This window comes from Eumetopias jubatus, unplaced genomic scaffold (genome assembly GCF_037043125.1).
Source record: "Eumetopias jubatus isolate StellerSeaLion01/CBP00866 unplaced genomic scaffold, mEumJub1_p1.0 scaffold_5, whole genome shotgun sequence".
Taxonomy (NCBI): domain Eukaryota; kingdom Metazoa; phylum Chordata; class Mammalia; order Carnivora; family Otariidae; genus Eumetopias; species Eumetopias jubatus.
In genome coordinates, this window is record NW_028274811.1 from 75,121,405 (window position 1) to 75,137,845 (window position 16,441).

The 16,441-nt window shown below is 39.7% G+C and overlaps 1 protein-coding gene across 2 annotated transcripts in view; it reads left to right on the plus strand.

The window, feature by feature from the left end:
- Window positions 1-13,107, plus strand: part of LNPEP (leucyl and cystinyl aminopeptidase) — a 99,804-nt gene extending 86,697 nt beyond the window's left edge. For both annotated transcript variants that reach the window (XM_028092031.2, XM_028092033.2), the window contains exons 15-18: window positions 517-678; window positions 2,661-2,801; window positions 3,485-3,566; window positions 4,433-13,107. In XM_028092031.2, the coding sequence (XP_027947832.1) occupies window positions 517-678; window positions 2,661-2,801; window positions 3,485-3,566; window positions 4,433-4,564 (517 nt within the window). In that variant the 3' untranslated portion in view covers window positions 4,565-13,107. The remainder of the gene's footprint in view (window positions 1-516; window positions 679-2,660; window positions 2,802-3,484; window positions 3,567-4,432) is intronic.
- Window positions 13,108-16,441: the final 3,334 nt, after the last annotated feature.

Here is a 16,441-nt window from a genome sequence, read left to right on the forward strand (position 1 = left end):
GCCCCAAGTAGACATGTTTTTGATGATGACTGGTTCTCTCCATGTTCCTTACTGGGCATTATGGAAATAGATTTAAGCATCAGATGAGAGTTGGGGTGGGGGATTGGGATAACCTTCTGAGGTCTTTTCCAGCTCTGAGATCTTAATAAGGCCAGAAAACTGGGCTTCTTCCCCTTTATGACCGCTCCCCTCACACCTGCTGCTATATTTCCACCATGGAACTTTCTACACTACGTGGCAATACACTGATTTATTCTGTACATTTTGATAGCCTCTGAGTTCCTAGAGGGCAGAGACTGCTCAGTGAAGAATTACTGCATTAAGTTGAATTGATATTCTTTATAGTCACACCACCAGGGAAGTAGCAACCCACTGAATTAAATGTTTTCTTGACAATGAGTTGTAAAGACTCTTTTGTTACCTGCTCTGACTCCGCAAGCACCACTAGTCAATTCCTTGCCTTTGTATTCAGGATTTCTTTTCCTTGTTTTTCTCATATTTGTACCTTTCTTACAGCCTACCTACTGATGTCATGAGTACTGTGTTCAAGGTTGGAGCAAAAACAGAGAAAGGCTGGTCATTCCTGTTAAGCAAGTATGTCTCTATAGACTCTGAAGCAGAGAAGAATAAAATACTTGAAGCTCTTGCCAGCTCAGAGGATGTACGGAAACTTTACTGGTATGAAACCACCCAAGCAATATGATATATAGAAACCACAAGCATAAAAACATGGTGCTCCTAGGTTTGAGGAGCTCATTTTCTCTGGGATCTCCCTCTTTCTGCCTTTCCTTGTGGGCTGGCCTTGACTTGGACGGTGTGGGGAGGAGCCCGCATGTGTTCGGCTTCGTCTCAGGGACTGGACCTGTACAGATGGGCAGGAGGTGCTTTGCCTAAAAGAGATTGGGAGATGCCAAAAATCACAGTCCCCTTCTACTTTGTGCTTAAAAACTTCTTGGTCATTTGGCATGTTGTTTTTGATTCCACAGTTCGTGCTTCATTTTCTTTTTTGGTCAAGGCATTGCTCTCTCCAAGCTATCATTTTGAAAATGCAGAGACTTCGGTACAAGATAACACGTAAAAGCCATAGGTTATACATTCATGTGAATTTGTTAGACCTTTCCTTTTTTTTTTTCTTAAAGATTTTATTTATTTAATAGAGAGAGAGCACAAGCAGGGGGAGCAGCAGCGGGACAGGGAGAAGCAGGCTCCCAGCTGAGCAGGGAGCCCGATGTGGGGCTCGATCCCAGGACCCTGGGATCATGACCTGAGCCGAAGGCAGACGCTTGACCAACTGAGCCACCCAGGTGCCCCAGACCTTTCCTTTTTAATATCCAGCGGATGAAGAGCTAGAGATTGTAGGGTCACATGGGGTAAGAAGGGCAGTAGGTAGGGCTTCCTGGCAGGAAGAACAATCAGGGTCAGGGTAGAGGAGCTCTAAGTAACCAGGAGAAATGCGCAAGTATCTTGACAGTCAGCAGCGGGAAGGAAAGGAGAGGCGCTTGGCTCTCATTGCTTCTCTTGCATAACTTTGCTCAGGTAAATCATTCTGTTCCAGAGATGTTCTTAGCACCTGCCCAGACCCACTTTCCAGAGGACGCACTGTAAATAGTCATTTTCTTTAAAGTAGTAGCCAGACTCTGACCCAAGCAAAGAGAGAAAAGTTTTTGTTGTTAAATCAATAATAATTTTGTTTTGAACTAGTAGTACACCGATAAATTCCCCATTATGAAGTACTTAAACAGTACCTGAGGAAACGGAATGAAATGTGAAAGTCCCTCTCATATGACCCTTCACTTCCAATCTTATTCTCTTCTCTCTATTAACAGTGTCTGTCCAGGTGTGTATTTTATATATTGAACATAGGTTTCTACTCTAGCTGGTGTTCTGTAACATTCTTTGTAGTGAATGACCAGTCTTTGAGATTTGCCCTGTTCATTCATAAAGCGTATTTGCATTTGTTTCTGTGGCTACACAGTATCGCACAGTATGGCTCTATCAGAATTTATCTAATCCATCACATCTCATTGGGCATTTGGGTTTTTCCTCCCCGTAAAACTCATTCTGCATTCTTTTGGGGATATGTGTTTTCCCGCTCAAAACAGATATTGTAGCACGATAGATGAAAATTGCGTTTGTTTCCATACCAGGCTTTAGTATTCATCAGCTGTGTTAACTCTGTCAATTTTACATAACCTCAGTTTCTTAAATGGTAACATGGAGATAGGTAATGATTCCCTATTTCAAGCTTTGTTGTGTCAAGAATTTAGAACATAATCTAGTACATATAAAGCCCAGTTTTTTACGAGTAGCAATATACCTATCTACTCATATCAAATAAGGTTTTTAACAACAACAACAAATCCAATCTTCAGAGTTATAATAAACTCTACCTGAATTTATTTCCTAAGTGTCCTTATTGCATCAAGAACTACTGATTATTATGTGACAGTATATTTAAGTCCTTATCTTGTTGGTGAGTTCTCCCTTCATTTAAAAAAATGACAGGTGTTCAATCTGTTGATCAATCTTAGACCAACCCAAAACTTACATGCTGTGAATTGCTTCAGAACCTTAATTAGGAGACCAGCACTGATTTTAAGTTCAGTGATCACTTCATGACAAATACTAATTTTGGAAACTAAATCTGCTTTGCTTTTCAGGTTAATGAAAAATAGCCTCAGTGGAGATATCATCCGAACACAAAAGCTGTCATTCATCATTAGAACAGTTGGCCGACATTTTCCTGGACACTTGTTGGCATGGGATTTTGTCAAAGAGAACTGGAACAAGCTTGTACAGAAGTGAGTTTCTCAGATAACTACTAATTTTTAGTATTCTCCCGTTCTTCATTTGAAACTGTTTCCAATGTTGTGTTGATTCACAGGATTTAAGATCTGCTATGAGAGGAAAAATGTTTCAGTGACAGTTTAACTGAAACACCCAGAAATTTTCACCCTTGTAAATGTAATCCCATAACATGAGTCGTTTGACAGTGGTGCTCCATTTGGGTACTCATTACGCCCAGCCATGCTTGACACTTAGGTCACTTCACTTCACCTGGCCATGGACTGTTTCAGAATAGCTGTTCAGTTATGTGTGTTGAAAAATACCTCGTCATTGCCAAGGGATTGGAGAGGAACTCACACCCACCCAGACAGCACACGGAGGACTTTTTTGCTTTCAAAACAGTAATGGCATTTCTGGGGGTAAGGTGTGATTTTTGAATTGATTAAATGAATTCATAATTTATCTGGGTATCCATAACTCCTGCTTCTTTCTGCCACCTTTCCTTCCCACTGGTAGTGAGAGGGCATGTGCGGTTATTTCTGATTTACTGAGCTTCATTACCCAGGAGCAGGACTCCCAGTCCGCCTTTGGCCTGTGTAATGTACAGTCAAGTAATTCCTTTGCATTCAGGACATTTGCTTCTCAAAAACTGCCTCATGTTTTTGCTCTTTTTGCTCTTAAATTTTTGTTTCTTCAGGTTTCATCTGGGGTCCTATACCATACAAAGTATTGTTGCTGGGTCGACACACCTGTTTTCAACAAAGGCGCATTTGTCTGAGGTTGGTTGTATAAAATGTTAGCAGGGAGGTTGGGTCACCCTTTCCCCGTAGGCTGCTCAGTCTAAGTCAGACAGTGCCTTGTCATGCCAGTTTCTGCCCCTTCTCTCTGTCGGCTGTGGTCAGTGCCAACGATTCTGCCCTGGGATTATTGCTTAAGGGGGGATACTCAGCAATGAAGACAAATTCTGATGAGGAAGAATTCTGATTCCATTCTCAACAGTATTCCCTCGTCTGCCTGATACAAATCAGTTTTTGAATTGAGACCAGCATATGCCAACTCTCTTTTTAAGTGGTAATAAAATGGTTTTGAAGAATTCCATTCCAAGGGTAGAACTGGGCATTAATTCTAACTTTAGACTACTTCATTTACTGTTATTTGGCTTTTTTTTTTTCCATTCTAAACTGGAAAAATTCATCCTTGTGGGCATAAGGGGAATTCATTGTTAAAATTACTTCAGATTTCACCATGTGTGATCAGGAACTTGATGTAAATACTTTGAATATTAAAGTACTTGGGGGCGCCTGGGTGGCTCAGTGGGTTAAGCGTCTGCCTTTGGCTCAGGTCATGATCCTGGGGTCCTGGGATTGAGTCCCATGTCAGGCTTCCTGCTCAGCGGGGAGCCTGCTTCTCCCTCTCCCTGCTCCCCCGCTTTGCTCTTACTCTCTCTTGCTATCTCTCTTTCTCAAATAAATAAATAAAATCTTAAAAAAAAATTAAAAATAAATAAATAAAGTCCTTCTTGTCTGTACTTCTTCCAAGACCTCAGCATAGCCATGACTCAGTTAAAGCTTATCTGAAAAGGATACTCAGAGTTACCTGTGATTTACTGTTCTTCTTTTGAAATACTTCTGCGTGCAACTTACAGGTCCAGGCGTTCTTTGAAAATCAGTCAGAGGCAACCTTTCGCCTTCGCTGTGTCCAGGAGGCTTTGGAAGTCATCCAGTTGAATATCCGATGGATGGAGAAGAACCTCAAAACTCTGACGTGGTGGCTCTAGCATGCACAGCTGCGCCCCATTTTGTCGCCCATTCAGAGAGCTAGTTAACATGGGCTCTGCTGCTTTAGCAAAAAGCCAAGGTGAAGCCAGAATCGCTGCCGAGTTGTTGGCGCTCTTAGGAGTTCTAGTTCGCTCAGGGCCCGTCTGTATTTTTCATCTGTCTTTCTCGAATTGTCTTTGGGCAGTATGTAGTTATTTATTACAAAATTATATTCACCTGTATGCCAACATCTACAAAAACAGTAATTTTTCTACTTTGAAGATACGCAAATGGGGGAAAAACATCTGTTTTGGCATTCTGTTCTGTTTCTCAGTATCCGGAAAGTACTGGCACAGTGCAACAAGGAAGGATCTACCGTGGGAGCCGTCATCCTTGCAGGCGCTGCTTTGTCAGCCATTTGTTGGTTCTTAGTGGTAGACGATAGATGTTACTTGAATGTAGTACAAAACTTAGCTTCAAAAGCTATGACAATGAAGTCGACGAATCCTACAGCTGTTAGAAAACCGATCTCAGGTGTGCAGATCTACTTTGGTTTGAGGTTTTGATTAATCCTTTATTTTCTGAAACAAAGTTTAAGTAAGATCTATAACTTATATTTTTTTTCTGCAGGGCAGCCAGGTGCTACAGAATTTTTAAATTTTTGTTGTACTGAAAAGCTAAGTAACAAGGACAAAAGATTAAATTTTCCAAATAGGTAATACTTATTTTTTCATCTTTTAGGAAACTGTTTCAAACTGAGTTAGCTTTAATTATAATTATTTTATTTATGAATTCCAGTATTCTCCAAATCTATACACCTTTATCACTCCCTGCCATAGGTACATCTTACGTTATAGAGGACTATGTCTACACTTATGGCAAGCATTTTGTTAATACTGTTGTCTTTTATCATGACTATCACTGTTACTAGAATTAGTTTAGGTTGCCTTTGACATTACCTGATCATAGACACTTTCTCTGTGAGTCATACTCGTGTAGATTTTCATGTTATATGGTAGCATATATTAGAAGCATATTTTAAAATAGGGTCTTTGAGAAATTGAACATTTTTATTTGAAGTTCACCATAGTACCTTAAAGGAATAAAGAGAATGTGGGATAGGAGTAACTTGATTCAGATTTAATATGGTGGGCTTTGAATTTTTTCTACTATCAAAATAGTACTTTTCTTTAGTTGAAAAATCAGTGGGTTTTGTTTGTTTTATTTTGTTTTTATCATGGCCAAAGTAACTGATTAAAAGGAATGGCCAAGGAAAGAAAGAAAGAAAAGGGAAGATTTCTAAAACTGTATTGCATTTTCACTCCTTGTAAAGGAGAAATACTGTACTTGAATTTTTTGAGCTATGCAGACTTAATATCTAGATTGTTGAGTTTCTTTGATTCTTAGGGGAAAAGCTTTCTTCCTAATAACTGAGTACTTTATATTTTCTTTGAAAACATCTTCTGTGTACATAAAAAGGGTAGATACCCATTTGTGAGCACTTAAAACACTCCAGAGAATCAATTGGAAAGGTCACCTTTTTTAAGTTAGCAGGTATACAGTGAAAATATGTGAGATGGTGTATAAAATTATATTTTACTTTATGAAAGTATTTTTATATAACAAAATTTAAAATGCTGGCAAGCTAAAAGGTAGCTTTCTTTAATCCTAGTGTGTTTTCCCCCAATTTAGTCTTTTCTAAACATTTACCTCTGGTTCAGAGTACAAACTATTATATCCTGAGACTCACAGAATCCGCTAAAGACGTCTTATTGAAACTGGGGTGATTGTAAGTCTTTATTCCTCTTGTGCTTTAGCAGATGAATGATACTTTAGTTGATATTGGAAGTTAGTGTGTTTTTATATTTTTAGAGTGGGGAAAAATACTAAACTTTTGAGGGGTTTTTTGGTTGCTGGTTTTTTACCATGTTATATTACTGAATTCCACTTTGATACGGAGTTTAAATTTTGCTACTTCTCAACATCCGTTAAGATTTTTCAGTTATACCTGCCCATCTTTACATTGCTCCTGTAATGTATGTTAACTCTGCATATGGCAAATCTTGTCTTGAATTATATAATTTTTCCTGAGTGTGTGTGTGTGTGTGTGTGTGTGTGTGTGTGTGTATGTGTATGTGTGTGTGGGGGCAGAGGGTAATGTTTAAGAAAATCCTTATCAAAACATGGGCTAAAAATAGAGGTAACTTGGAATTCATTGCTTTCTTTGTACTCACAACCTGTTCATTCCCATGATACCGGATCCCTGCTGGTTATCGTTCTATTTGTAGGCCTCACCTCAAGTATTTGTGGTTTTAGTAGCCCTCACCTCACATTTTCCCACAGAGTTCCGTAATTTTCAAGTCAAGCTAACCCATCTCTATGGCACTTCCAAAAACGAACTCTTGAGTCAGGAAGATAAGTCTATGTAATAGATAGGACATGTGACATGAGGCATAACTGTAGCTTTTGAAGTTTTACCACCCCCCCCCCCCACTTTGTCTTAGCCACGGTGTCTCTGAGAACTCCCATGTATATTCCTGCAGTCATAGCGCTTGGTCATGTGCGCCCACAGATCCGTGACGCCGCCGAGTATTAACGTTCACGGCAGAGACATGAGCTGCTTGAACGTAGTAGAAGAGGCACATTATGCTGGATGATTAAGAAAGGTAAAATTGGAAATTTAGAATTGTAGAAGAAAGACTTGTGCTTTGGAGATCTGGAAGTAGAAATCTAAGGCGTTTGGTTTGTTAACAGCAAGAGATTGGGTACATTAAACTGCAGGTAGTGTCGGGTCCCACCCCAAGCTTGGGCCTTCCTCCAGGGCATTGTTTGCTATAAATCCCTGTGAGTGAAACTGTGTTGCCATTGTGTGAGTGCTCCTGAACTTTCCTACCATTTTACCATCCCAGGTTCTGCTTAATTCTAATACTCTTTGCCTTTCAGGTTTTCCTTTTATCGTACGTTAGCCTCTGTAGGAACAAAAGAGCTGTCAGAAGAGTTCTGGGTATGTAGAGGCTCGGGGGCTGCGTCAGTCTCCCTGGGACCAGAACAGAGTCCTTTCTGAATATTGGAAAGTAAGGAATGAAAGTTCAGTGCTGAGTTTGTCGGATTACTGGTAGCCCGTTACTGAGTTGCATTTTAAGAGGCTACGCAAACTAAATCACCTGGAACAGTAATGTGTGGTTGGATTGCCGAGTATTCAGGTAACCCCCGTTCATTTCATGGGACTGCAGAGAAGGTGTATGAGCTCAGGACATGTATCATCACCGAGGTCAGCATCTCCTGGGCGGAGTTTGCAAAATGAGATCTGAATTTCGTAGGTATGATAGAGCTCTTTTTCTCCCGTTTGCCTTTGTCGTTTGGTTTTTATTGGAATGATTTCTCTTTCTAAAGAGCTTCTTCTCTTCCCCCTCTGACACTCACATTTGTACTTAAAAAAACAAACAAACAAACAAACAAACTAATGTGTGTATTTTTGCTATTTTTTTGCATTCTTTTATTTTGTGCTTTTTTCTCTGCGCCGGCAGGAAGTCCTGAATGAAAAGTGGGAGTCCACATGTAGGATCAATCTCCTGACCGCCCTTTCCCTTCTCGCCTGCGCGTGCGATACATTGTAGAATAGTTGATTGATGTCTTTGAGTGGCTCTTGGTGGGGGGGGGGGGCTATATACTTTCTAAATGTACATGTGTGGTTTTGATCTATTTTTATTTTCTTTCATTTTGTATACTTGCTTCTGATAAAGAGTGAGACACCGTCCTGTGGAAATCTCTTCTGCCCTTCCCGTTATTGCCTGTGTGGGCAACAGCTGCAGAGTAGTTATTTGATGTCTCTTTTTTGGAAGTTGACGGTGATACTGGGGGGAGAGCAGAGTATGTTCTTTTTAAAATGTGTACAAAATGGTTTTGCTGCTATTTTGTGGGTGTTATTTCACTTTGCACTTCATTCATCTTTCTCATGGGTGCGTAGATATCTAATGAACTGTGGCGGTCCAGAAGTACGACAGATGTCCCGTGCACCCCTCCCCTTGTTGCTAACAACTAATAGAGTGGTTGTAGTTGCTCTTGTCGGGATCTCGTCTTGTGGGGTGGGAACAGATGTGTGCATATATGTGTTATGCTCCTTTTTTAATCTTTCCATTTTATATGTGTTCCTTTGCATGTGTGCATACATACTTAGTGAAAATTGAGGTTCAGAGTATGACAGATTTCCTGTTTGCCCTATTCCTTATTGCCTCCTTGGGTGGTAGCTAATGTTTTGTGTTGTGGGGTGGGAGAAAGTAGGGTATGTACTTAGTGTATATGAATAGACTTCCTACTACTTTGTATTCCTTATTCATTTTGTACTGTATCCTCCTCAGAGGACGTCAGAGTACCCGATGGGACGTGGAGGTCCGGGTGTATGACAATCTCTTCTCGTCCCCTCCCCTTACTGCCCGTGTGGGCAATGGCTAGTAGAGTAGCTGTTGGAGTGGGCTTGTGGCGGGGGGGGATGCGGGGTTGGGGGAAGGGATGTGTACATGCTGTATATACCTGTTTTTACTACCAAGATGTGTTATTTCATTGGGTCCCCTGACTGGAAGTTACCCAGTGAGCCGTGGAGGTCCGGATGTATGACAATCTCCTCTGGTCCCCTCCCCTTACTGCCCGTGTGGGCAGTGACTAGTAGAGTAGATACTTAGTTTCGGGGTTCTTTTGTAGGTTTGGGGTTAACGATTTTTAAATATATATATATATATATATATATATCCATGTTTTTACTTCCTTATTATAGTATTTCACCGGGTAGCCAGTCCTTCACTTGGACACGTAGGTTCGTAATGAACCATGGAGTTCCAGATGTATAGCAATCTCCTCTTCTCCCTTTCCCCTTTTATCTATGTATGGCAATAATTTTCAAGTGGTTTGGGTTTTTTGAAGTCTTGGGGGGTGGGAAGGGACTAAGGGCAGGATATATACTTTTGAAAACCGTATGTACAGTGTTTGTTACTATATTGTGTTACTCCATTTTGTACCCCATCCCTTCCTTGGACATGGAGGTACCCGATGAGACGTGGAGGTCCGGATGTATGACCATCTCCTCCGGTCCCCTCCCCTTACTGCCCAGGTGGGCAATAGTTTTAGAGTAGTTCTAGATTAATTTTTTTACTCCACCCCTCCCTCCCCTGGGAGGATGGGGGATATGTACTTTTTAAAATGTATATAAATATTTTTGTTCCTTTTTTCTGTTACTACATTTTGTACCTAGATCTTTCCATGGATATTTAGGTACATGATGAAAATTAAGGTTCATTCTATGAAAAAAATCTCCTCTTCTCCCCTTCCCTTATTGCCTGACTGGGCAATGACTAGCGGCGCAGTTGTTTAGAGGGGGTTTTTTGGCAGGGTGGTGGGGGGATTTCTGGGTTTACATTTTTAAAAATGTATATAAATGTCTGCTGTGGTGTTGTTGTTGTTCTGCGCTTTTCCTTTGAACTGATTTTTTTTGTTTGGATTTGTAGATGTGCAGTGTAGTGCAGAGGCCCAGCTCCAGAGGCGTGATAAACCGTTTCTCTCTTCCCCTGTAGCCTGTGCACGATTGTATGAGAGTACTGTAGGACTTGGTGTTTGTTGTGTTTGAAGTTCTTAATGCGGAATGGGCTTATTAGGTAAGTTAGGTGATTTTTTAAATGTATATAAATGTTTCTGCCTCTTTTTGGCATTCGCTTCATTTTGAATCTAGTCCTTTGCGTGACTGTTAAGGTACTTACTGAAAGTTGAGATTGATTCTATGAAAAATCTCCCCTATTCCCTTCCCTCATTGCCTGGCGGGCAGTGGTAGAAGAATAGATGTTTAGTTTCTTTTTTTGGAGGGGTGGGGGTGGGAGAATTCTGAGTGAGTGAGGGACAGAGTGTGTGTGTGTGTGTGTGTGTGTGCGCGCGCGCGCGCGCGCACGCGTGTGTGTAAATTTTTTTTTAATGTATATAAATGTCTGCTACGTTTTGTGTGTTATTTCACTTAGTACTCAGTCCTTTGCGGGGACTTGTAGGTACATAATGAAACATGGAGGTCCATACGTATGATAAATCTCCTCTGCGTCCCTTCCCTCACTGCCTGCATGGGCAATAGTTTTATAATTTGGGGTAGTTTTTTTAAGGGGGAGAGATGATTTGGGTGGGTCATGGGGAGGGGAAAAGGGCAGGGTATGAACTTTTAAAAACTGTGTATCAGTGTTTTCCTATTATTGATTTTGTGCCTAGTCTTGGCATGATGTATAGGTACCAGAGGAAAATGGAGGATCAGTGTATGACAAATCTCCCCTTCTCCCCTTTCCCTTATTGCCTGTGTTGGCAATAGTGAGTAGAAGAGTTGTGTGTTGTTTATTTACTTGGGTTTTTTTGGAGGGGTTTATGTTTGTGGCAGGGGAATATTCTTAATACATATGAATATGGGTGGGGCTTTTTTTGTTTCATTTTGTATTTAGTTCCTTGCATGGCTATCTATATTGGAACCTAATGAAAATTGAGTTGCATAAATTGACAGATCGCTTCTTCCTGTCCCACATATTTCCTCATTTAGCAGTGCCTAGTATAGTTGTTGTTTTGTGGTTATTTTGTTTTATTCCTAGGATATATGCCTTTAAAAATGTAAATATATATAAGCACGTAACTAATCTGCTTCTTTTTTTTTTTTTCATTATTTCTCATTAATACATAGTCCCTTTCAGGGCTCTGCATGGATCTAACAAAAATCAGGTCCCATCAAATCCCTGCCATCTGACTTGAAAGGCATTGGGGTGGTGTAACTCATGGCAACAGGTATATAGCAAATAAGTTGGGAGAAGACACTTGGATCTGGTTGACTTATGAAAGCTAATCAGATTCAGCATTTCTTATGCTGATTCAAACAGAAGGAAATGGTGAAAAGGGGCCTGTGCTTTGGAGATTCCAGACAGGCAAGAGGACAGTACTAAGGAAAAAGTAGTTTTAAAGATCACTGCTGATTAATCTTTCCATAACTGGTAAGCCAGTGAAAGTGCTGCCTAGATCTTACATGAAGACCCTTGAGAGTAGCTTCTTTTGGGGGCCTGGAATTCTGACTTATCTCCAGAAGTCTCCTGCAGTTCCATCGATAGCATATTCTTATATAACTGATAGAACTTACTTTGATTTTTGGAATGAATGTTTTGAGTTATTGCCATAGGTTCTAGTGAATAAGAACATGGGCCCCAAAATCATTCCATAAAGAATTGGGAGGCAGGCCCTCTTTCAGCGCCCGTCTGTGATCGGGCAAGTTGGCCCTTCCCTATCCAGAGCTCTTCTGAGTGGCTGCTTCACTCTCCTCAGTTCTCCATTAGCTGGACCATTCCTGTTTTTTTTTTCTTTTTTCTTTTTGTCTTCGGTGCCTGCAATATTAGATGTTATCCTCACGTACACTTAAAAATGTAAGCTAGTGTTGCCTCATCAGCTGTATGTTTTTGCATGCATTTCATACATCCAGACTTGCATGTTCATGTTCAGCATTCTTGAATCGTACTGACTTTTCATTCACCACATGGTAAATGTTAGGACTCCACGTTTGTCTGTATCAAAGAAAATGCATGTGTAAAATCCCTCACTCCCTCCCTGCCTCTCTTCCTCCCTTCCTTTTTTCCTTCAAGCTTCTGAGCAATCTTTGTTTGTTCTGCAGTTTATAATGAATATAATGCTGAAGATTTGCCATATTATTTTATTATATGTGTATTTTTAGAAACATTGATAGGATTCCTAGAACACTGGCAGAGATGTCATTTACCATATCAAACTGTCAGATTCTAGTGTTCGAAAATTAGCCTATACTTGGCTGTTACTTATACCTGCTGCTGTAGAAAAAATAAAAATTTGTTCATGACACATATAACTTTGATCATAAATAAGCGAGAAAGGGGCACCTTTTTGGAATTAGTCATGGTAGTCATTAGTGATATTTCTGAACAGTTCTTAATTTGAAATATTTCAAAGAAGTAAAGGTCATGGCTTCGCTGAATGAAATGCTCCAGAAGTTGAAATGTATAAACCATCAGTACAATAATACACTTGTGTGTGTGTGTGTGTGTGTGTGTGTATACAGATATATATATAAAATGAGAATTACCACATAATTGGAGCATTTGCATTATCAGCAAACTCACACTGAGACAAACCTTAGTCTTATAGCCGTCTTGATTAAAGCCAAGTGTTCCACGTTGCTATGAAGAGTAATCTCTTTCAAACACTTTGAAAAGTAATTACTTGGAAGCTTGTAGAGATACTACATTTTTGTATTTAAACACCTATGCAGATCTCCAATTCTTTGAATCTGAGCTTGTGGGTGGAATTCTAAATTTGTATCATAATCTGTCTTTTGTGGAAAATTTTGAAAATGGTATGTATAATATATATATATGCAAATTGTGTTGTGTCACTTGGAAAGGGAAAAGGCTTATTTTTCTTTATATTTCTGATAACTTGTTTTGCATATGACCAGCACTGACTGAAAGGCATGTGTAATTGCAAACACTGTTGCTTTTTTTTTTGTGAAATGAAAATAAAAGTATTTAAATATAAATATTGTGTGGCCTATTTGGATGAAAGAAAAATTACGTATGTAAAATGAATGACCATACTCATTGTCTTGCATGATTTTTTTTCTGCCCCACTAGTACCCCAGTATCTATACTGCCTGTAACTCAAGGTTTCTCAAATTCACAGTTGCTAGGAGCATCCTCAGCCTCTAATGCAAATAGCAAATACAAACTAATGGCAATTCCACTGTGACAATGAAAAATGCCTCTGGACATGGCCATTGCCAAATTTCTCCTGTGATGGGGTGGGGATTAAAACTTTCAGTGGGTGCTTGGAGCAGGGAGCTCAGTAACAGTTACAGGACTCTGTCTAGGGCAATTATTTACTTTTTAGACTGAATTGCTTATAAATGCTCAGTACCAGTTGATACCGTAATAGTTAAGTACCTAAATCCATATGAGACGTGTAGCTACTTATGCCAGTGAAACCAAAGAACACTCACTATCTGAATTTGAAGGTGAAAGGACACTGAATGTTATCAAGGTTCCCCCCGCCCCCAGCTTTGATTCACATGTAATTGGAGTGCGGGTGCACAGCTTTTTTCAAGGGACACTGCCACAGTTACATTCCTGGTCAGGTCGACAAAAAGAGTTTCTCTGTTCTGGCCCCATGAGTGGTCTTGAGGGACAATTGAGAATTTCTTAGGCTTCCAGATAGGGGAACTAGAACCAGTATTCTCTTAGAGTAATTGTTAAGGCTTAAAGTTGGGCATTTTAGGGCAAATACAGTGTCTCGTTATCCCCTTACCCAAAACACTATTTCCAGGGACACAAAACAACCTTGAAGCCATACCTTTTAAAAATCTCTTATGATATAGGAGAATCAGCAAAGTGAAGGCAACCTACTGAATGAGGAAGATATTTGCAAATGATCTGTTAAGAGGTTAATATCCAAAATATATAAATGACTTCTACCACTCAACACTGGAAGACCAAATAATCTGATTATAATGGGCAGAAGACCTGAATAGATGTTTTTCAAAAGAAGACATATAGATGGCCAACAGACACATGAAAAGATGATCAACATCACTGATTATCAGAGAAATGCAAATCAAAACCACAATGATAAATCACCTTACGTCTGTCAGGATGGCTAATATCAAAATGACAGAAAATATCAAGTGTTGACAAGGATGTGGAGAAAAAGGAACCCTCATGCACTGCTGGTGGGAATGTAAATTGATGCAGCCACTTTGGAAGATAGTATGGAGGATCCTCACAAAATTAGAATTACCATATGATCCAGTGATTCCACTACTAGTCATTTATCCAAAGGAAAAACAAAACAAAACAAAACACTAAGTTGAAAAGCTATATGCACCTCTATGTTGTTGCAGCATTATTTACAATAGCCAAGACATGGAAGGAACCTAAGTGTCCCATCGATAGATGAATGGATTTTATATATATATTTATATATATATATATATATATATATATATATATATATATATATATATATATTCTTAGGAGTTGCCAAGATTTTGATCAAAAGCTACTGGTTACAGTTTTTATAATTTTTTATTCATGGATATCTGCAATAAAAAATTGAACTAAAATCCTTTATAAATGTAGAGAAGAACACTTTGATTTCAATGGACTTTTTGATGAGAGTAATAGAACTTTATTTTTGAAAGTCATTTTTAGGATTCATGACACAGAAGAGTTTGATGTGGTTATATTTTCTTTTTGCTTTACTTCAGTCCTTACCGTAAAGCCCTACCTGCCCCCACCACCGCAACACACAAACACACGTGCGTGCGCGCACACACCCACAGACACGCACATACACACATGCACACGCACACGCGCACACATACACACACAAGCATCCAGTGCTTTCTAAAACTTGTGTGTGAGGTGAACAGTTAACATGCTCTACAGGCCTGTTATTATCAGAGAGCAAAAACATACTTTTAAATCATTACAGCCCACCTTCACTAATTAGCGATATGTTTCCAGTGCTTTCTGCTTGGTCATTTTTATTATTTCCCTAGTATATTATTATTATTTATTGAAGTATAGTTGACAACACAATGTTACATTAGTTTCAGATGTACAACATGATTGAACAGCTCTTTGCTAAGCTCACCACAAGTGTAGCTACCATCTGTCACCATACAACATTATTACAATACCATTTACCATGTTCCCCATGCTGTGCCTTTCATCCGAGTGACTTATTCCTTCCATAACTGGAAGCCTGTACCTCCCATTCCCCTACCCATCTCCACTCTGGCAACCACCAGTTTGTTCTCTGGACTTACGGGTTTGTTTCTGCTTTGTTTTGTTTTTTAGATTCCACATATGAGCAAAATCATATGGTATTTCGCAGCCTCATTTCACTTAGCATAATAACCTCTAGATTCATCATGTTGTTGCAAATGGCAAGATCTCATTCTTCTTTATGCCTGAATTATAATCAGAAGTTTTGCTTATATGTGAAACTTTTTTTTCCTAATATCCCTCTCATTTTTTTGAAGGAAGAACATAATGTAATTAACAAAATAAAATAATCCAAACCTTGGGTTAAAGTAGATGATGTTGCCAAAGTTGAATGTCGAGCAGGTTGCACCGGGAGGCAATAGACTGAAAGGAAGTCAGGGGCAAACAGGAAGCCAGGTTAGCTCAGGAAAGGCTAGTTAGCTGAGCCAGGGTGTTGCTTATTCACAGGCTGTTTGTCTAGAAGCAGGTGTGGCAAGCCGCGAGGCATCTGTTGGGTGGCTGTTGATGTGGTCCTTCTCTGTGAGTGCAGCCCAAGTGTCGGGGGCTTCGTGCAGGGTGGCGCACTGGCTGTCCGGGGGTGGGTGGTGGTTGCTTCTATCCTCATTTACGTCGCCTCCCAGCCCTTTGTGATTTTTAATTTAAGCAGAATTCTTGGAATATCAGTATTAGGACACAATAGCAAAAGGTAATGATTCTTAGAAATTTAAAACATTTGAAAGGCCGTGGAACATAGGCATCGATCGGGACTGGAATCGATTCCTGGTTCGGTCATTTGCCACTTGTTACTAAATTCCTATTAGCCTCAGTTTCCTCCAGGAATAAAACAGGGATCCTACCTACCTTGGGAGGTTGTTCACGTCGCATTAAATAAAATCTCTATGAATTACCTATCGCCATGCCTGCAAATAAGTAGTAAATGTCTGCTGCTATTGTTACAACTTCTTGCTGCTTTCTGGGGCACACAGAGGTTAATACCCTCAGGTCCAGATGGAAATAAGGTTTTTTTAATTGAATAGGTTATATAACTTACCAGTTAGGAAATTAGAGAAATAATTTCAATCTAATCCTCTTTGTAAATTTAAGCCTTAG